General features: G+C 34.7%; 1 protein-coding gene across 1 annotated transcript; it reads left to right on the forward strand.

Moving 5' to 3' along the window:
- The first annotated feature begins 322 nt into the window (after positions 1 to 322).
- On the forward strand, positions 323 to 18,566 carry LOC149405247 (putative LRR receptor-like serine/threonine-protein kinase At5g37450). Its single transcript, XM_089607798.1, has 20 exons — positions 323 to 428; positions 566 to 719; positions 1,792 to 1,863; positions 1,973 to 2,044; positions 2,974 to 3,117; positions 3,448 to 3,519; positions 3,622 to 3,693; positions 4,014 to 4,088; positions 4,184 to 4,252; positions 4,641 to 4,709; positions 4,817 to 4,888; positions 12,083 to 12,169; positions 12,325 to 12,393; positions 13,743 to 14,245; positions 14,342 to 14,479; positions 14,589 to 14,872; positions 15,033 to 15,084; positions 15,566 to 15,813; positions 17,271 to 17,405; positions 18,188 to 18,566. The coding sequence occupies exons 1-20, from the start codon at positions 323 to 325 to the stop codon at positions 18,557 to 18,559; spliced, it is 2,865 nt and encodes a 954-aa protein (XP_089463924.1). The 3' UTR covers positions 18,560 to 18,566.
- Positions 18,567 to 23,204: the final 4,638 nt, after the last annotated feature.

The following is a 23,204-nucleotide window of genomic DNA, read 5'->3' on the forward strand; positions in this document are numbered from 1 at the left end:
GATTGATCAACTAATGTCAAATTGAGCTCATTTTATATGGTCAATACCAATCTCTCTAATAGAAATCAACATAAATTAAAGATAATATTGAAAAAGCTTTTATGAAAGTAAAAAATAAAAAATAAAAATCACAACCTGACCAAATCTATCTTCCCCTATATTATCAATATATAAAGTACAAATTACAATGCATCTGTAGTTTTATGCATGCATTATCTTCATCTACCTTGAACAGATATGTTCTCCAATTAAGTCTCTAAATATTAAGATAAAATTTATTGTTTGTTGAGAGATATTTGTTACGATCAATATGCATGGATACATGGCTTTGAGGAGATATTTCATATATGGAGCTACACTTGGTTTGCTTTGGTGTTTTTGTAGTTTCGCCCATCTTGCACAGTCACAAAAAACTTCTCCACAGGAAGGTAATTTTTTTTCCTTTTATTTTTCCTCCTTTTTTAAATTCTCAATTTTAAGAGACATGTTGTAATGTTTCGCTTTTCTTGTAAATTCAAATAAAAAAAATACCAAATTTTAATTATCGGTACCTTAATTCGTGCAGTGAAAGCTTTGAACGCAATCCATGCTTCACTCGTAGATCCACATAGGAAGCTCAGAAACTGGATAAATTCTACTGATCCGTGTTCTTTGAATTGGACCGGAGTGATCTGCGATTTCAACCAAAGCAGTGATGAGTATCTTCATGTCATTGAATTGTATGTTCATTTTATTTTTCGAATATCATAATAAAGTAATTTAGTTGAAAATTAGTTCTTAAGTAACTATTAATCTTTTTAATTTTATTAATTTTTTTTCCATTAGTTCTTGGGTAATTAATATCGTTTATCCTAATCTGTTATTTTATGAAATAATATACCCATGGATATTTTTAATCATTTATGATGGGCAGTACAAAACCGAACCGAAAATCGGATAAAACCGATATCCAAACCGAACCGAAACCGAAATCTGGAGTCACGTCAGATAACCGAAATTCGGATTCGGATAACCGATCCGGTTTCAAAAACTGGACCGGATATCCGATTTGATTTTAGACAAATTTGGATATCGGTTATATAACCGAATTTTTTTATTTAAAAAATTAAATTAAAAATAATTAAACATAAGTCTTTCACAACCACCTAGACAATGATTTTGAAAAAAAAAATAAAAAAAAAATAAAAAAAAAATAAAAAAAAAAAAACTTCACAACATTTTTTACTTGACTTTTATTTTTTATTTTTTAGACTATGGATTATTATTTTAGAGCTTTATATGACTCGTTTTGTACTCGTATTTAAATCATTGTAATAATTTTAGAACTAGATATGTATTATAAAAACTGGATAGCCGGTTTGTTTAAACCGGATATAAAACTGGATCCGAAATTTAAAGAATCGGATAATCGAATTTTAACGGATACTGGACCGAATATTGGATTTAAGAAATCGGATAACCGAATATTTGGATAACCGAATTTCGGTTTTAGACTAAACTGGACCGGATATTGGACCGAATTTTTAAAAACCCAATTTTTATTTACTTTTCATTAGTTACATATAAGTAATTATTGCATATATTTTTATACAATCAAACTGTTCAATCATTTTCTCTATTTAAAAAAAAAAACAACTGTTTAATCATGACCCATACTCTGAGTAATTTTTTAGGTACAGACAATATTATAACTATTATTAGAATATAATAGTAATAATTTCTTAATCAATCAATAATATATAGTATAATAGTGGGTTTTTCTATTTCTGATGGATCTCATTTATGTTACAGGCGACTGCTGAATATGAATCTCAAAGGAATTATTGATCCACAAATCGGCAACTTATCTAAATTGACCATTATGTGAGAATAAGATTTAGCCAACACTCATGTGTTTAGTATTTTATTTATTCTTTACGTAAATTATAATAAGACTTACCTTATTTTCATGTAAAATAAAAATATTCTACAGAAATTTTATGTGGAATGACATAATTGGACGCATACCCTATCAGATTGGAAAACTCACCTCTTTGCAGCTTCTGTAAGTTAATAAGTATAAATTGTTGGCTATTTGCGTCATCTAAGTTAAAATTTATAGATTATTATTATATTATTTGCATATGTATTTCACCTTAATTCTGAAAATGAGAGAATCATGATCATTTTTGTCAGCTCATTCTATTATTATGACATTTAGCAACCTTTTTTAGCGTATCATTAAATAAATAAAATAATTATGAAATCTCTAATCAAAACATATTTCTTTTAAGTAAACACACGCGTGGGCGTACACACACACATATATAATTTAAATATAGACAATTAATCTAGTAGCCCAATAGCTCATTCTCTTTTAAAAAACTAACACACATTTTATTTTATTAAAAATATAGCTCACCAACCTGTTGTAAATTAAATTAATTAAAGAGCTAATTAATTAACTTTTTTGTTAACTAAATTTTATGTTTTATTGTTTTCTATTCATATTAAAATTAACTTTTATACCAAAAAATGCTAATTATAATGATATAAAATAATTTTAATGGTATGATAATTATTTTTTGCCACAAAATAACATAATTATAGAAATAATATATAATTAAATTATAAGGACTTTAGGATTGTTTCGATATTAATGAAAGTAATTTAATATTATAATATGTGTCAATGATATTATAGAATTTGTGAATAGTTATATTTGGAGTTTCATTATTTATTCACTCTATAATAAAGTGTGAAATAGAGTTGGATAAGAGACAGTTTAACCCTTTTTTTTGTCTAATCTCACTCTATAATAGAGCGGGTTGAAAATGTCTAATACCTAACTTATTATCCCCAAAACATAATTTTTTAATTTTCAAACCATATCATAACATAGCTGCTCCTAATATGGTTTGGCATTTAATTACTAATTAATCATCTTAATTATCAGTATAACATTGGTATATGAATTTTTTTTTTTTTTGGCAGTCTGTTGACCAAAAACAAATTATCAGGTGTATTGCCAGATGAACTTGGCAATCTCACCAATTTACTGAGACTCCAAGTCGATTTAAACAATATTTCAGGATCACTTCCCAAATCGTTCGCTTCTCTCTCTAAAGTCCGTCACTTGTGAGTTTTTATTCATTTTCTCAAGTAAATTAATATAATTTTCACATGATCACTCTTTTTTTTTTTTTTACAATGACATCTACTAGACCAGCATTTTATAAAGGATTATTTTAAAAATATGACTGAATGGAAGAATATTTCCCGTTATCCATGAGCAAGATTTTTTTTCTTCACTTTTTTGACATATGTATCATAAAAAAAAACCAGTATTTAATAATCATCATAGTCATAAAAGTTGAATAAAGATTATATAATCAATAATGAGAAAAAGATCTTTCAATTGGTCGTACTTTTAAAATAATTAAATTATGAATGTCTTCTTTTTTTTAGTCATATGAACAACAATTCGATTAGCGGTCCGATTCCGGTGGAGCTTGCAAAATTACCCAATCTTGTGCATTTGTAAGTACATCATAATCTATAGCTACAACATTACCCAATTGTCAAATGTTATCAATAAATAAAAAAATCAAATTCAAATAAATTTTTCCCCACATTTTGCAGCCTTTTGGATAACAACAATTTAACAGGTTCTCTTCCACCAGAGTTATCTCAGATGCCAAATCTAACAATTCTGTAGGTTTCTTTTCTTTACTCTTCCATTATTTTCACAAGTTTTAATTGTAATGATTTATTAGATTATCAAAATGACTACTTTATTTCAAGTATCAATAGTCTTCTAGTAGCCGCTTTTTGTAACAAAAAATTCTTGCAAAAATAACATATTTTAAGTTATAAAAAGACATTTTTCTTAATTTTAGATAAACCAACTAGAATTATAACGTAAAATGTTTAAATAGGTTATATTCCTAAGTCTCTATTTGATTCATCGATAGGAACTAAACTCTTAATTTTATTTCATTCTCATCTTATTATTATAATTATTATTATTACAGCCAACTCGATAATAACAACTTTGAGGATTCCGAAATTCCAATTTCTTATGCAAACATGTCCACATTACTGAAGCTGTAAGCTCTTCATCTTCTATATTTTCCTTTCATTTTTGGTATGTTGTTATTGTAACACTAAAACAATTCTTCTCAAACATTTACTTTTTATACAGGAGTCTAAGGAATTGCAACTTGAAAGGAAGCATTCCTGATTTTAGCAATGTTCCAAATCTATATTACTTGTAAGTCCAGTACCTTTTTTTTTTCAAAATTGAATCATATAGGACGCATACTTTTCTACCTCAATAGTCGATTCAAAAAATTACAAAATTAAGATTGATAAAAAAAAAATTAGTGAAATAGTAAAAAATTAAGAATGTGAAAGTATTAGGTGTCGATATTTTTTTTACCCCCCTCAATAAATTTAAATACATAGGTAGGTACTTCGTATTTAATTAGTGTCAAATATTTTATAGGCAATGTAAAAAAAAAAAAAAAAAAAAAAATTAGACTATACAATTATGGTTATATTTTTCAACTATTTTGCTCAAACCTTATAAAGCTGGCTATTTTGTATCATTTTTCAATTATTGTCTCCACTAACTAGGTGGTACTTTTCATGGTACACAGAGATCTTAGCTCCAACAAACTTAATGGAAGCATACCAACAAACAAGCTTTCTAGTAATATCACAACCATGTATGTATGTGATATTCATTAATTATTCAATTAAGACTATAGTATAACTCAAAAGTTATATTATGTATAAATAAATTACCGCACATTTTTATTTCTGGATTTTCCAGTGATCTATCAAATAATGCGCTTGGCGGACCGATCCCTTCGAATTTTTCTGGCCTTCCTAAACTCCAAAAACTGTAAGATCAAGCTTCTTGTTATACTCTCTCTATGTTTATAAACATGAATGTAATTGAATATTATATATTTTATAGTAAATTATTCGTCTTGTCTAGTCAATTCAGTATATTGTTGTACAGAATCAATCAGTTTATTCAACTCATGGAATTCGACAATGTATTAATATAGTATAACTAATACACCAAATTTTAATTATGCTTCAATGATATTAAACTATATTTTACATAAAAAACAATATTATTCTTAGCATTATGCTTTAATTTTAATTTGATTATCTACTAATTATATGTCTAATTTAGAATACATACACTAAAATTATATTATATGAATGAATTAATTATACTAATGCTTAAACATTATTTTTTACATCAAATAAATAGTGTTACATCAAATTTAGTGTTCATTTAGTATAAAAAGAATACTAAATACAGAGTTTGTGTGTTATCGATAGAGCATGAACTCAATTCATAGGGTCTTAGAATTCTCTATGGAGATGGTCTTATTCTCACATTTTCCTATTTAAAGCTCACAGCGGGTAAATATTTATATTGATTTAATGATCAACAACACTTAAAAAATAAAAAAATAAATAAATTAGAGAGTTGGAAAGTAACAAGAGTTTATTTGCATTTTAATCCAATGCAAAGCTTTTTAGCGTCTTTTTGGCCGGATTTTTAAGTGCAAAATGTATTAAGTAGGTGATATTTTAGTTTTAAATTCACTTAACGTAATACTTCTTAATTTACCGTCTAAATGTGCTGTCAGAGAGCATGTTTGTGCCATATTCTAGCCGGGTAGTGTAGTTATACATAATAAAGCGTGATAATTTTATAGATAGCAATGATTTCGTTAATAGTTGGTAAATAGCGAGCACATTTACTAAAAAAAAAAAAAAATTAACTTCTTTGTCCCTATTACTCATATATTTCAATTTCATATATAAATACACGGTTAAATTGAATTCAATATTTTTGATCGATTCAATCAATATTAATTAGTTAATTTCTCTCTAAAATAACATGAACCAGTCTCATTATTTTTGTTGATTGTTCTTTAAAGTTTTATGTTTCAAATTCTTCTGATTTTCTTTTTACGCTTTTTCAGTTTAATAAGTATTTTATGTCCGTAAAAGCTATATCGACTATTAACATATTTACCATGTTTATTTTTTTTATTTATAACATTTAATAGTTCTAACGTTAATAAGCATTTATTCCCATTCGTCATTCAAGATCATCGGTCACCCTTAGCCCTTACCACCTCTCATTGTGCGCCGACAGTATCTCCGCCGCACACTACGCCACGAAGAACTACAGCCTAATAGCAACAAAAATCCTTTGCTTAGTAATACAACTTTTCTAGTGGTACCATTACGTAATTTATGAATTCACATAAATTCAAATCAAAAGGAGGTTCTTACCAGACTCGACCAAGACCATGATGACATAGAATAGACCCTAAAATCGATTTCAATGATTCAAAATCAATCTGAATTAAACGTGTACACATCAGCGTCGTCATGGCTTCCTTCTTTAAAGATAATGGATATACTGCAAACACAACGTTTGAGATGGTTTAGTTTGTATAAACTGTTGAATAATTAAACTTGATTTTGAGTTATAGTATTTGGGCCTAGTTATTTCTAGTTGTAGTTTGGGCTTTTAGTATTTTGCGCCCATTTTAGTTGTCATCTTTCTAGAATACTCTTGATGTGTCTAGAGTCTTTAGGTGTAAGAAATTTTAGAATAATCTTGTATTTTCCTAAAGTGTCATTAATTAGGAGAATTCTCTAGAAAATGTTGTATCTAGAGATTTCCATAGACTAGTATAAATAGGGATGTAATCCTACACTTTTGCAACAAGCCAAAATAAAAAGTTCTCATTTCTACAAAGAAATCATCTCTCTCTATTTTATACCCAAACCTCCAAATTTCCAAACCTCTTTCCTAAACACCCAAAATACTTAAACATTTTCTCCACCTACCCAAAACTTCCTTCCAACAAAGTGGTATCAGAGCTACAAGATCCTCCTAAACATGGCGAATAGCGGTGTTCCCTTCCAAGTCCCTATGCTCACGAAGAGCAACTATTATAACTGGAGTCTTAGAATGGTGGCTCTCCTTGGTGCACACGACGTGTGGGAGATAGTCGAGAAAGGCCACGCTGACCCGGAGGACGAAGGTAGTATATCTCAAACTCAAAAGGATAGTTTGAGAGACTCAAGGAAGATAGACAAGAAGGCTCTCTGTCTAATCTACCAAGGGTTAGATGAAGACACGTTTGAGAAGGTCTCGGGAGCAATGTCGGCCAAAGAAGCTTGGGAGAAGCTTCGAACCTCTTACAAGGGAGCGGATCAAGTCAAGAAGGTACGTCATCAAACTTTAAGAGGAGAGTTTGAAGCCTTGCACATGAGAGAAGGTGAACTCGTCTCCGATTATTTCTCGAGAGTCTTGACGGTTACCAATAACCTCAAAAGAAACGGCGAGAAGTTAGATGGCGTGAGAATCATGGAGAAGGTTCTCAGATCCATGGATTCGAAGTTCGATCATATCGTCACTATCATCGAAGAGACGAAGGACTTGGAGGCCATGACAATGGAGCAACTCATCGGGTCGCTTCAAGCTTATGAAGAAAAGAAAAAGAAGAAGGAAAATATCGTGGAGCAAGCACTCAAGACACGAGTCGATTCGACAAATGAAGATCGCGGTGGAAGCCAACAAAGAAGAGGTGGCGGTCAAGGACGAGGACGTGGACGAGGTTGGAGGCCCAATGACGACAACGACAATCAAAGAGGAGAAAGCTCATCCAGAGGTCATGGGAGAGGAGCCACAAAACCAAGGTTTGACAAGTCACGGATCAAATGCTACAACTGCGAGAAGTTTGGGCATTATGCTTCCGAATGTAGAGCTCCGCGCAACAACAGAGTTGAAGAGAAGGTCAACTACGTTGAAGAAAGAACTCAAGAAGATGCGACATTACTGTTGGCTCACAAGGACAATGAAAGGGGTAGAGATACACAATGGTATCTCGACAATGGCGCGAGCAACCACATGTGCGGGCGAAAAAGCATGTTCATAGAGCTTGACGAATCGGTGAAGGGGAACGTTGCTTTCGGAGATTAATCAAAGGTGGCGGTGAAAAGGTCAAGGAAACATTCTCATTCGATTAAAGAATGGCGATCATCAATTCATTTCCAATGTCTACTACGTGCCAAACATGAAGAGCAACATCTTGAGCCTAGGACAACTCTTAGAGAAAGGTTATGATATTCGATTGAAAGATAGGAACATTTCTATAAGAGACAATGCGAACAAATTCATTGCTAAGGCGCCGATGACAAGAAATAGGATGTTCATCCTCAACATTCAAAATGACGTCGCACAATGTCTCAAGATGTGCTACAAGGAGGAGTCGTGGCTTTGGCATCTTCGATTTGGGCATCTCAACTTTGGAGGATTTGAGCTGCTCTCCAAGAAGGAAATGGTCAAAGGATTGCCCTCCATCAGCCACCCAAATCAAGTCTGTGAAGGATGTCTACTCGGAAAGCAATTCAAAATGAGCTTTCCAAATGAGTCAAGCTCAAGAGCTCAGAAGCCGTTGGAACTCATACACACAAATGTGTGCGGTCCGATCAAGCCATGATCACTTGGTAAGAGTAACTACTTCCTTCTCTTTATTGATGATTATTCAAGAAAAAACATGGGTATACTTCTTGAAGGAGAAATCCGAAGTGTTTGAGAACTTCAAAAAGTTCAAAGCCCATGTTGAGAAGGAAAGTGGCCTTGTGATCAAAGCCATGAGATCCGACCTAGGAGGAGAGTTCACTTCAAACGAGTTCCAGAAGTATTGCGAAGACAACGGTATTCGGCGACAGCTAACGGTGCCAAGAACCCCCCAACAAAACGGAGTGGCGGAGAGGAATAATAGAACAATCCTTGAGATGGCGAGGAGCATGCTCAAGAGCAAGAGACTACCAAAGGAGTTATGGGCAGAAGCAGTAGCATGCGCGGTTTATCTATCAAACCGATCCCCGACGAGAAGCGTTCTGGGAAAAACTCCACAAGAAGCATGGAGTGGAGAAAGCCCGGAATTTCTCATCTCAGAGTCTTTGGAAGCATAGCTCACGCTCATGTGTCGGACGAAAAGATAAGCAAACTAGATGACAAGAGCGAGAAGTACATCTTCATCGGCTACGACACCAACTCCGAAGGCTACAAGCTCTACAATCCAAATACGGGGAAGACGATCATCAGTCGAAATGTCATCGTCGACGAAGAAGGAGAATGAGACTGGAGATCGAGCAATGAAAATTTTAACTTATTTCCACAATTTGAAGAAGATGATGTGGAGCAGCCAAAGCAACCAAGAGAAGACGCGGCTACCCCACCGACTTCACCAACTCCGAGTTCTCAAGAAGGCGAAAGTTCAAGTGAAAGGACTCCCCACTTTAGAAACTTGCAAGAGTTATACGAGGTAACAGAAAATCAAGACAACCTTACCCTCTTTTGTCTATTTGCGGACTGCGAGCCTATGAACTTTCAAGAAGCTTTGGAAAAGAAGACTTGGAGAAACGCCATGGATGAAGAGATCAAGGCAATAAAGAAGAATGATAGCTGGGAGTTAGCTTCACTTCCAAATGGGCACAAGACGATCGGTGTGAAATGGGTCTACAAGGCAAAGAAGAATTCAAAATGAGAAGTTGAAAGATACAAGGCGAGATTGGTGGCGAAAGGATACAGCCAAAGAGCCGGCATCGACTATGACGAGGTATTTGCTCCTGTTGCTCGATTAGAGACTGTTAGACTAATCATATCTCTAGCAGCTCAAAAAAAATGGAGGATACATCAGATGGATGTCAAATCGGCATTCTTAAATGGAGTTCTTGAAGAAGAAGTCTACATTGAGCAACCACAAGGCTATGCAGTTAAAGGAGAAGAAGACAAAGTCTTGAGGCTGAAGAAGGCGCTCTATGGGCTGAAGCAAGCCCCAAGAGCTTGGAATGCTCGAATCGATAAGTACTTCAAAGGAAGAGGCTTCATCAAGTGTCCATACGAGCATGCACTTTATATCAAAATTCAAAACGATGATATATTGATTGTATGCTTGTATGTAGACGACTTGATCTTCACAGGGAGAAATCCAAGCATGTTCGAGGAATTCAAGAAAGAGATGACGAAGAAGTTTGAGATGACTGACATTGGATTCATGTCTTACTACCTCGGCATTGAAGTAAAACAAGAAGACCACGGAATCCTAATCAGTCAAGAAGGCTATGCCAAAGAGGTGCTCAAGAAGTTCAAGATGGATGACTCAAACCCAGTCAGCACGCCAATAGAATGTGGAATCAAGTTGTCAAACCACGAGGAAGGAGAAAAAGTGGATCCAACACTCTTCAAGAGTTTGGTTGGAAGCCTGCGATACTTGACGTGTACGAGGCATGACATCTTGTATGCAATCGAAGTCGTCAGTCGACACATGGAGCATCCAACTACCACTCATTTGAAGGCGACAAAGAGGATTCTTCGCTATATCAAAGGTACGACAAACTTTGGCTTGTACTACACTGTTTCTAACGATTACAAGCTTCTTGGATATAGCGATAGCGACTGGGGTGGAGACATAGACGATCGAAAAAGCACAAGTGGCTTCGTGTTCTACATTGGAGACACAGCCTTCACGTGGATGTCGAAGAAACAACCGATTGTCACTCTTTCTACTTGCGAGGCGGAGTACGTAGTTGTCACTTCATGTGTCTGCCATGCAATCTGGTTACGAAACTTATTGAAGGAGTTGAGTTTGCAACAAGAGGAGCCAACTAAGATCTTCGTGGACAACAAATCGGCAATAGCTTTGGCGAAGAACCCAGTCTTCCATAATCGGAGTAAGCACATTGACACACGCTATCACTACATTAGAGAGTGTGTTACCCAAAAAGGAGGTGCAATTGGAGTACGTGAAGACCCATGACCAAGTAGCCGATATCTTCACCAAGCCCCTCAAGCGCGAAGACTTTGTCAAGTTAAGAACTTTACTTGGAGTAGCAAAATCAAGTTTAAGAGGGGGTGTTCAATAATTAAACTTGATTTTGGGTTATAGTATTTGGGCCTAGTTATTTCTAGTTGTAGTTTGGGTTTTTAGTATTTTGGGCCCATTTTAGTTGTCATCTTTCTAGAATACTCTTGATGTGTCTAGAGTCTTTAGGTGTAAGAAATTCTATAATAAACTTGTATTTTCCTAAAGTGTCATTAATTAGGAGAATTCTCTAGAAAAGGTTGTATCTAGAGATTTCCATAGACTAATATAAATAGGGATGTAATCCTACACTTTTGCAACAAGCCAAAATAAAAAGTTCTCATTTCTACAAAGAAATCTTCTCTCTCTACTTTATACCCAAACCTCCAAATTTCCAAACTTCTTCCCTAAACACCCAAAATACTTAAACATTTTCTCCACCTACCCAAAACTTCCTTCCAACATAAACTCTATACTAGCGCTCTATATCAGCCAGAAAGTTCTACAATTTGATGAAGGAAAAAAAAAACAGATTCCCGATGTTGTTTCATATAAACCTATTACAATTCTTCATTGTCACACATCGATTTGTCAAAACTTTATGGACGACGTAGTTATCTAGCTGATTTCAAACTTGATTTTAAGGAATTAGTCAACGTTTTGTTTATTTTTGTAAATTAGTCATTTACCAAATTAACCAAAATCAACTGTTAGGGACAATCATGTAAAATGATATCTGATTAATGAGGTTATTTCAGTAATGTAGCTAAATTTTAAACATACTTAAAACGTGATTAGATTGCAAATCCAACGTTTCAAGTGGCATAGTCCGCGAGATTTTCAAACTTTATTCCTTGTAAATGAACCATGTTTTGCGACCCTTAACTAAAAGAGAGCCAATCTCGTTATTCAAAGCCTTGGTCTCCATTCCCGCACTGTTATTTCGATCATTTTTAAGCTCATTAATGAGAACTCGAGAGCCGATTAGGCAGAGCACCTTAGCCTTTGTAGGTTTTGCAGAAAACGTGTTGACAATCCAAACTCGCCAATGATATATTCTTTGTTTTCAATCTTCAGTAACATCAATTCTAAAAAAAAATTAAAAAAAAAAATAATTTTTTTTTTTTTATCTATGTTGTTCCATAATGATGCAATTTTTTTTTAATGTGATATTAATGCAGGTCACTTGAGAATAATACGCTAAACGGAAATGTTCCCACTGCTATCTGGAATAATATGGCGTTTAATGGACACAACAGGCTTATCTTGTATGGATTTATTTTTATTTTTTTGAACCAAATTGTTAATAAACTACACTGAAGAAATTGTGTGATTTCCTCAAGTCTTATAGTTTAACTAGCCAATGAGTAAGGATTGTCTTGGATGTTATATGTTGTTTATTAATTAGCCTCTGTTTATGCAGGAACTTCAAATTCAATATGCTTTCAAATGTGTCAAGCACTTTAAATCCTCCCCCAAATGTCACCATCGAGTAAGTAGTCTTTCACTATCTCTGGGCGATATGCAGTTACTTAAAAAAACAAAAAAAAACAAAAAACAAAAAAGTCATTCCTATATATGTGCATAAATTTAAATCTTTCATTCATGCTTTTTTGGGGTTTTTTTTTTTTTTGTCTATAAAAATAATAAAAGCAAATTTTTCACTCCTAACCAAGGTTTAAAATATCGATACCAATACTCATACCGAGGTTCTGATTTTACGGATATATCGAGTATCGACGGATATATCGACGGATATTCTATAACAATTTTAATACCGACTACCGATTATATTGGTGATATATCGATGATATATCGATTATCGACGGATATATCGACAAAAATCTTATAACAAAATAAAATAAAAATATGTACAACTATTTATATTTTACAATATACGTATAACTTTTTTCTTATAGATATACATTATTAATATTTACATTACTTTCTCAATATTAAAAAATGTAATAAAATAATTTTTTTCAAAGAAATTGTTATATTTTTCTACTACATTACAAATATTCTTTAAAATAATAAAAGGAATAGTATTATATATTTAATTATTTAGTCTATTAGTATAGATATTACATATATATATATAAAATACTTTATGGCATACATATATTTATATGTATTATAAATTATAAATAAAAAAATATTGATAATATCATTATACTAAGTAAAATTAATAAGTAAAAGATATAAATAATAAGAAATAATAAATAAAAAATAAAGAAAAAAATAAAATAAAATAAAAAAAAAATAAAAAATAAAACGATATTTTCAAATTTGGACGATATTTTTCGATATTTTGAATTTTTTAACTACTAAAAAGTATCGGTATTTTATCGATATATCATCGATATTTTAGCGATATTTATAAAACGATAACGATTACAACGGATATTTTACCGAGACTCTTCAAAAAACGATATATCGGCGATATATCACCGATATATCACGATATTTTGAACATTGTTCCTAACAACGATCCTGAACCCTGAAACTTGTTGACATTTACGCATAATTATTTTTAGAATTGTAAACCTTATTTTTATAAGCTGTATTAGCTTTGTGATTATCAAGGGTGTTTTATCATAAAGTGTAACAAAAACATGTTACAATTGCATCTGCATTAAGACAAAGCTGAAGATTTTATATTTTTTTTTATGATATTTTTTGTAGTTGCTGAACGCCTAATAATAACGAAAATACGAGAAAATTATAATTATAATTATATTTTTTTTTTTGTAATGATTCAAATCACAAAACAATAAATGCTAATTCGCGACATGCATGACGTCGCAATGTGCACATTTTTCGTGAACTATTTAACTATAGGCTCAAGGGTAATCCGGTGTGTCAAAGAGCAAAAGCCCTAAACATAGTAAGATTTTGCAAAATCGACGACACTGATCCCGAAGTCGCCCCGTCTCAAAACTCGAGCACTTCATCGGCCACTTGCCCACACAATGCCTCTCACGGCGCTCTCTTCGTCCCAAACGCCCCCGAGCCATGCTTTCGCGCGGTTCCTATCGAAATTGGGATACTCCTGAGAAGCCCTAGCATGTCCGATTTCCTACCCTACATCGGACAATTCCGAGAGTACATAACCTCGGGCCTCAAAATACAACCTTATCAACTCTTTGTTTACGCATTCGTATGGGAAGAAGGGCCTAGGGTTAGTGTGCACGTGAAGCTATTCCCTCAATGGAATGGAAATTACACTGCTGATCAATTCTTCAACACAAGCGAGATTCAGCGCGTCCTAAACCAATTCGCTACGTTTGCGATCAGTCCCAACGACACCTTCGGACCGTACGATCTCATTGATTATATCCTCGGTAAGAATTAATCAACCATCAATGACTACCTGAACACAAATGGTTATTAGTACCTAGTGTTATATTGAATTTTTTTTTTTTTTTTTTGGTATATAGATGAACTCAAACCTCTAGAAAAAGGTATGGTTGAAATTATTTTAGCCTCAATAGCTAGTGGAATCATACTACTTCTCATCACGGCACTTGTTCTTCGAAAAACTCACCCCGGGCTATTTCAATGCAGTACAAACCCCGGTAAATCTTCACTATATATCTATATTTAAGTAACTCAACATCCACCCAATTTTCAATTTAGCCTCACATTTTCTAAGCTCTTATATTTAATATTTAAAAATAAATTCAGCTCCTAGACATCCGGCGATGACCGATATTGTGAAGCGATTCAGCTACGTAGAACTCGAAACTGCGACGAATGGCTTTAGTGTTGCCTCTGAAATCGGCAAAGGAGGATATGGAAGAGTTTACAGAGGCGTTCTAGCTGACAACACCGTTGTGGCTGTGAAACGCGCTCAACTAACATCGTTACAAGCCGATCAACAGTTCTTCAACGAAATCGAAATACTTTCCCAAGTACATCACCGGAACTTGGTTAATTTGGTTGGATATTGCGATGAACGAGGAGAGCAGGTATAATAACTATTGACCATATGACTCACTGCTTTTGTGTTTTGTGATCTAATTTTAGCTTTACCATAATTCCAAAGAGTTTTTTTTTTTTTTTTTTTTTTCTGTTCTTCTTTCCTTTTTTAGTATACTTAGAATTATCAATTTTTGTTCCTGTATGCAGATGTTAGTATATGAATTCATGCCTAATGGCTCTTTACATGATCTCTTGTCAGGTAAATCGCGATTTTTTGTAGTGAATCAAGATGTATTTAGCTGTACATTTCAGAATTTTTATGCAGGAAACTTTTGGTTACATAAAGATTTAAATTGAATAAAACACAAGGCGTTGGTCCTCGTGGAACCATCCTTTTTTCTTCTGCATCAACTAATCGGTTCGTGTAGAACTTGCGGTTTAAGATTTTGCAATTATTCTTCGTACAGTTTGAAAAAAATACTATTCTTGAAAGAATGGAAAACACCCGTTATTTTACAAATGTTGCACTTTTAAAAAAATCATTGATGTAGTTTTCCCTAATGGTAAAGGCAACCTCATAAACAATGCGAAAAACACAATTTTCTTCTTATTCGTAATCGTTGAGAAATAATTGTGATCAGGCAAAGTAATAACAAAAAGAGTTTTTATGCTTATGAAATGTAGCTTTAATTGGTCATTACAATCTATGACTCTTGTGTTCATATTTATCATCTGTGCAGCTAGTTTCCGGCTTTCTCTTAGCTTTGCAATGAGATTGAGTATTGCATTGGATTCGGCAAAAGGCATTCTTTACCTTCACACCGAAGTCCGGCGCGTAATATTCCACCGCGACATAAAACCGAGCAACATTTTGTTGGATTCACAATTCATTGCAAAAGTTTCTGATTTTGGAATCTCAAAATTTGCTCCGGTACCCGATGGAGGAGCCATAACCACTTCTCATTCCACCAACGTGAAAGGCACTTATGTAAGTATATTGAAATAACAATGATCGATTTATTATTTATCGAAGGCTTATATATATCTACCTTAATATGAGAAACAGGTATAATTTTTTATTGTTCATAAGAGTGGCCAATCAAATTGCAAATTGGATTATAAAATAAACAAATAAATTAGAAAAATAGCCAATTTAAACGTTTGACATTGGTAAATAACCAACGTTTGTTAAATTTTAGATAAATAGCTACTTTCAGACGTAAATCTTAGGTAAATAACTTACGTTTAATATATAAAAATAGCTATTTACCTAAGATTTAGGTCTTAAAGGGACTATTTACTTAAGATTTACCAAACATTGGTTATTTCAGTCTCTTGTGATGTTGTTAACAAGTTCAACAAGAATAGTGATTTAACAAATTAATAAGCCAATTAAAAATGTAAATAAAGAGACAGAATTGGTAACCTAGCTCAGTAAATCGTGCATACGTCTGGAGGGATGATATTTCCGGTGAAAATGAACTTCACTATCAATGATAGAATAAGTACAATGTGGTTCAATTTGAATAATCACCTTTCTGATACCCTTACTTCCAAACTACAAACTGAATTTCAACTCAGGCTCCTTCTGAATCTGAGTCATCTCACTTCCACTCAACTCACTCACCGAGTGGTTGATCAACGCTTATACTTGTACATGATCTACAATACCACAAAAACAAACTCAACTCTGTCAATGATTTGTGCTAGTGACAGAGTTAGACCGCACAAAAGAACAAAACGTGTTTTTGCTCAAACATTCTCACAAAAACTTTAAGTATGTCACCAGACCCCTAAGCGCAGACTTTCTCTTTTTATAGAAGTCGAAACTTAGCTATTGATGTCTTGCTAAGGTTTTTCAAACTAAGCGCCTTATTATGATTCGATGAAGATAAAATCGGAAGCGTATCAAACATTAAAACAGACTCGCACAAAATATCCACATAATCGGATCTGTCTTGATCTTTGTCAAACAACACATGTCATACCAAGATATTAAGAACTTAACAAATGACATTTTGGAAGCAAAACTACAAAAATAGTCGATCAACATAATAACAGAAACCACACGTGTAAAAATAATATAATTCAAAATAAATAGCAATCAAGCAGTTACTAACCCCAGCGTTACATACTTTTGCAATGTACTGCGGTTTTGATATAGTGGAATATCCCTCATTTGTTCAGGGTTTGCTCTTGTACTTAGATTGTGACGTAAATTTTGGTTTTCTTGATTTCTTATCGTTCTTCCTTAAACGTCATCGATTTAAAACACAAGCAGACGCAATATTTTGTTTTTCATCCCCTTTTGTGCTTTTTCAAGAGATGAGATAACAGAGGGAGGGTATGAATTTAATTACGCACGTGTCACAACTCACAAAGGGATAAATATGACAGCTAATATACATATAATGCTGTTTATATTTGTATTTGATTTTTGTACAGGGCTATTTAGATCCAGAGTACTTCAAAACTGGTGTGGCAACAGAGAAGAGTGACGTATTTAGTCTGGGAATTGTGTTTCTAAGGCTCTTGACTGGATTGCCTCCCGTATCTCATGGCATTTATATTGTGGATAAGGTACTTCATTCACTTCTCAATAATCTTATAAATAAATTGCTTCATCCAGTTAGAGTTTTATTATGGCTATACTATTATCTGAAAATATTATGAGCCACTTAATATTTGTGCTTATTTGAATGATATTCCCCTAGAAAAATATTTTGTCACTGTTTTTTTTTTTATTATTCTATATTATAAAATATATCATTCAGATTACAAGCAAAAAATTTCATTTAGGTCGGGCTTCACAATTTTTTTTCTTCTTCTCACTTTTATGTATATATTATCACTAGATTAATATTTGGCAATTATCTATAAATAACAATAAATTGAATTTTTTTTTTTTTTAATGCAAGACGAAAAAAAATTGAATAATAATAATAAATTGAAAATTGAGATTTGAGGGTGGGGCTTAAGCCCACCTTGGCCCAAGAGGCCTCCGTCCCTGGGTCTCGGGCTTTTGTGGGACACGACGAGCCAGCCCAAACAAAAGGTCGCTCAATCTATCGAAAGCTTCTTTTTTATTGACATGATTATTTTGACATATGTATGTAGTAGTATGTTGTAACTGCAGCCCGGTTCGATAACTTTTGAGGCCTAAAGCGAATTTATTTAAAATAAGTCACTCTTGTATTGAATTTAAATAGGAAAAATATCTTATTAAAAAAATTTGGACTGAAGGCCTAAAGCAATTGCTTATGAATCTTTAAACTTAAGTCGGCCATGAATACGTGCACGTATAAATTATTTTTTCTTATCAAGAATCCTATAGAGACTAATATTGTAAAATCAAAATGCAGGTTGTTGAGGCATGTCAAGCCGGGAATATGTTTTCAATCATCGACAAAACCATGGGTTTGTATGACTCCGAGTGCGTGAAGAAGTTTATGGACTTAGCCCTAAAGTGTAGCCAAGATGAACCGGCACGAAGGCCTTTAATGCCGGAGATTGTTAGAGAGTTAGAGAACATATGTTCTCTAATCCCTAATCAATCCAACAACCCTAATACTGCCTCATCTTCTTCTGCTGGAATCTCTGATATCAATAATACTTCTGAAAAATCACCAATGATAGCACCACTTTATTATGAGAGAAACTTGCATGCTTCGGCGTCTTATTATCATGGAAGCAACCTTGAAAGTGGTGTTATTCCTACTATTACTCCTCGCTAAGTTTATTTTAAGCATGTTGTAAATTGAATATGTTTGGGTGATGACACAAATAGTTTGTTCTATTTATGACATGTACTAGTCAAATTAGCTATATGTATGTAAGATATTAATATATATTATTATTATTATTATATATATATATATATATATATATATATATATATATGTAAGATACTACTCCTCGCTAAGTTTATTTTAAGCATGTTGTAAATTTAGCATGTTTGGGTGATGGCAGAAATAGTTTGTTCTATTTATAACATGTGCTAGTCTATATATATATGTAAGATATTTATGCGATGTACTTGCATTAATACTCATGCTATATACAATTGCTGTACTTGCTGCAAATTGCGTTGAGCTGGTTGACTTTTTTTTATGATTATTTATTGGGTTATGTCCATTATTTAGGCATTCAATTAACAATAATATAAAATGCTTGTCAATTATCAAAAATCAACCAAAATCCAAATATTGATACATTTAATACCAAATCGGTTACGAAATGAGTTGATTTCGTGACACATTAGTCACGAACTAGTTACAGTTCGTGATCTATTCGGTACTAAATGTGCCAATATTTGAGTTTTGGTTGATTTTTGATAAGTGACAAGTAAATAGTATTATTGCTGTCAATTTCTCTTATTATTATTCATTTTTTAAGTTTATTTTGGAATTTTCCGAATGTTATTGCACTACTACAAAATTGATTTTCTGATGCACAAGACTATCAGATGCGACTAGTCGCATCTAAAAGTCGCATCTAAATAACTTTTAGATGCGACTAGTCGCATCGGATAATCAATCAGAAGCCGAGAAAATTCGCTCAAATTGTCTTTTAATTTTGACAATCCGATGCGACTAGTCGCACCTGAAAGTATGTTGAAACTTTCAGGTGCGGCTATGTCGCATCAGATAGTTTTAAATTTTTAGGCGGGCCTCATCTCCCCCTCTTTTATTTCATTAATCTGACGTGGCGAATGAAATTTTTATTTTTTTTTAATTATAATCCGGTGCGACTAGTCGCACCTGAAGTATAATCCGGTGCGACTAGTCGCACCTGAAGAGTTATCAGGTGCGATTAAGTCGCACCTGATGATTAGGGTTTGTTTAAAAACCCAGGTCGCGATCCTTTCTTCTCCAGCCGCTCAAACCCAATTTTTTCACTCTCCCTCTCTGCTAACTTCCCTTCTCCGACCACCATCTCCTCCGTCCACCCAGCTCTCCTCCGTCCCACTCTTCTCGGCCTCTTCCTTCGCCGACCACCGCGCCACGTACCCGTACCCGCCTCACAGCCTCGTACACATTCGGTCCTCCGTGCGTCTCTGGTCCTCCGCCTCGTACCCGGCCACCGGACCTCCGCCTCATCCGGCCACCGGACCTCGCCAGTCACCACTGCCTCTCTCTCTCACTCCCTCTCTGCCTCGCTCCCTCTCTGCCTCGCTCTCTCTCACTCGGTTTAAACTCACAGCCGTCGTCTCGTGCCTCCGGACCTCGTCGTGCGCTCAGCCCCGGCCCCGCTGCCTCCGAGTCACCACTGCCTCTCTCTCTCACTCGGTATTTCTCTCTCTCACTCCCTCTCTGCCTCGCTCTCTCTCACTCGGTTTAAACTCAAAGCCGTCGTCTCGTGCCTCCGGACCTCGCCGTGCGCTCAGCCCCGGCCCCGCTGACTCCGAGTCACCACTGCCTCTCTCTCTCACTCGGTATTTCTCTCTCTCACTCCCCCTCTGCCTCGCTCTCTCCTCTCTGCCTCGCTCTCTCTCTCACTCGGTTTAAACTGATCACAGCCGTCGTCTCGTGCCTCCAGACCTCGCCGTGCGCTCAGCCCCGGCCCCGCTGCCTCCGAGTCCCAGCCACCGAGCCGTTGTCCCCGAGTCCCAGCCTCCGAGCCGCTGTCCCCGAGTCCCCGGCCGGCCGTCCTAGGTTAGTGTATAGATTAGTTTTTTTTTTATAATCATATATTAGTTAGTTAGCTAGGTTAGTTAGGTTGATAAATATATATTAGTGTATAAATATATATTAGTGTATATATTAGTTAGTTAGGTTAGTGTATATATAATATGTTAGTTAATATGTTAGGTTAGTTAATTAATGTGAAATATGTAAGTTAATAATAATGTGTAACTTAATTAGTATTAATTTGATAATTAATTTAACATGTTTAGTAATTTGGTTAAGTTTAATAATTCTATTAGTTTAGGTTAAAAGTTTAAATTGATTGTAAATTAGTTAGTATTAATATGATAATTTCACATGTTTAATAATGTGATTAGTTTATATTAGGTTAAAATTAAGTTTTAATTGTTTTTTGACATGTTTTAATTGTTTTTTGACATGTTTTTTTACTTTTAATTAATTTAGATTAATTGTAAGTAAAATATTATTACCTAGAAATTGTAATTAGTTTAATAATTACATTTATGTTGCTTAGTTTATAATTAGTTAATTAAGTTGTGATAAGTTTGTGTAGTTGATTTAACATGTAATTAATGAAATTGTAATTTAAATAAGAAAAATAGTTTTGTGACATGCTTTGATAGTTTGTGACATGTTTTGATAGTTTGTGATATTTTGTTTATTTCGGTTTTTTCATTTATAAATGTTGTGATCGAACCACGGAGGTTCGGTTTAGGGCTGAGCTAATTTATAGGATAGTTCTGGATGGTTTGTGTATGTTTTTAAATAATTTTGCAGGTTTTTGGTTTGTCAGTATAATAGGGGAAACTCTGCCGAAATTTCGGTAGAGTTTCGAATTAATTAGTCTAAAAACTCCCAACTTATTCAATCCGAGCTCAAAATAACATACAATTCATAATCTCTCTTTCATTTTGTTCTTCGTTGTCCTTTATCAATAACTCTTCAAAACTTTCATTTCTCGCTCTCATTCAGCGAAATGTCCAATCCAAGTAGAGATTGGATCACGGAGAATAATCGGGTGACATTGCAGTAATAAACCGGTGTTAACGAGTTTATTCGCGCTGCAAGAAGATTCCCTAACGAAAATGGCAAATATCGGTGTCCTTGCAAACCTTGCAACAATGGGAGATGGCACGACGTCGGGGTTGTCAGGAATCATTTGCTGAACAAGGGGTTTACCCCAGGCTACACAAAATGGTATCATCACGGCGAGCTCGATATTCAACAACCGCGTCGGCGCTTTGGTGAAAGTCCATATCCCGGTCACACTTCGTGATTGGAACGAAGTGACGCCCCAGATGTTGGGCAATATTCTGAGCGCACTTCATTCCGAGTACACTTTCGTGTACAAGGATGATGAGACCGAGGAGCTGCTTCCGGCGGATTGCTTTCGTCATCAGATTGACCAGACTATCATTCGCGATGCAAAGCGAATGAGGCGCAACCGAAAGTCTAGATTATCAGGGACTTTCTTAGGCAAATGTTGTGGGCAAATGAATGTCGCCAAGAAAGAAATCCCAAAAGGATATCAAAAAGACGATTGGGAGAAGGTGATAGAGGAGTTCGCAACTGACGATTGGAAGGTAATGTATAATTCAAAAAAATTATGTTATCTTCTATGAAATCGAATTATAACGCAATTTAATATGTGCAGAAAAAGTCTACTCGCAACAGAGACAATTCAAAGAACAAGAAAACGAAATCCACACAAGGGTCGATTTCTTTTTTGGCTCATCGACATTTGAACGTAAGTTTATTCTAATTTTGTAATATTTTTTTTGCAATAAATACATTACTCATATTTTCATAAGAACTGCAGAGTAGGGAAGATGGGACTTTGGCCTCGGCGTTAAACACGTGGGAGAAAAAACATCAAGATGATCAAGGCAATTGGACGACAGCTTGGGCGCAACAAGCATTTGTAAGTTACTTGTGTTAATTACTTAATAATCAAGTTTCGATAATCTCAATAATTTTTTTAACATATGTTTGAAGGCGCGAATTATGACTCAAGTCGAGGATATGCAGCGACAAGCAGCGGAGTCAGGCCAAACGTTTGACATAGACCAGGCGGAGCAGTACGCGATGGATACTGTTCTCGGACAACGTCGAGATTGGTATGTCGGGATAGGTCCCTCGATCCCGAGATCCTCGTATCTCTTGGCTCAGGCTCAGGACGACAGCTCGTCCTCAGGTTCTTCATCGAGGCACGTTCCAGATCCAGTGATTAGCGAGCTACAAGCAGCGTTGGCCGCATAACAGGCTGCAATGGAAGAGATGAGGCGTGAGCAACGAGCTCAGATGGAGACATTTCAGCGACAGTTCTTTGCCTACACACAGCAGCATCCGTCTCCCATGCAGACATCCCCCGCGACGCTGCACCCTGGGACGACGCCGCCATCAGCTTCAATGCCGAATGTTCAGACGCCGCCATCCGCTTCAATGCCGAATGTTCAGACGCCGCCATCCGCTTCAATGCCAAATGCTGATCAGACGCCAGGTTCGGTAGAATTTCAGCGACATCGTTCGAGCGCCAGCGCACCAGGCCGCCAAGGCGCACGAGGAAGATCTGGCGGAAGAGGAGGCCGTGCATTCCAGAATTGGAAGACTTCGAGTGAAAAAGGGAAACAAAAAGAATAGATTGTAATTTTTTTAATTTATTGAACGTAAATTATCAAATTTTATGAATTTAATATTAGAATTTCTATTAAATTATTTATATAATTATTCT

The sequence above is a fragment of the Urtica dioica genome, chromosome 2, assembly GCF_054948205.1.
Source record: "Urtica dioica subsp. dioica isolate 48M chromosome 2, U.dioica_male_clone48M_v1_H2, whole genome shotgun sequence".
In the NCBI taxonomy this organism is placed as follows: domain Eukaryota; kingdom Viridiplantae; phylum Streptophyta; class Magnoliopsida; order Rosales; family Urticaceae; genus Urtica; species Urtica dioica.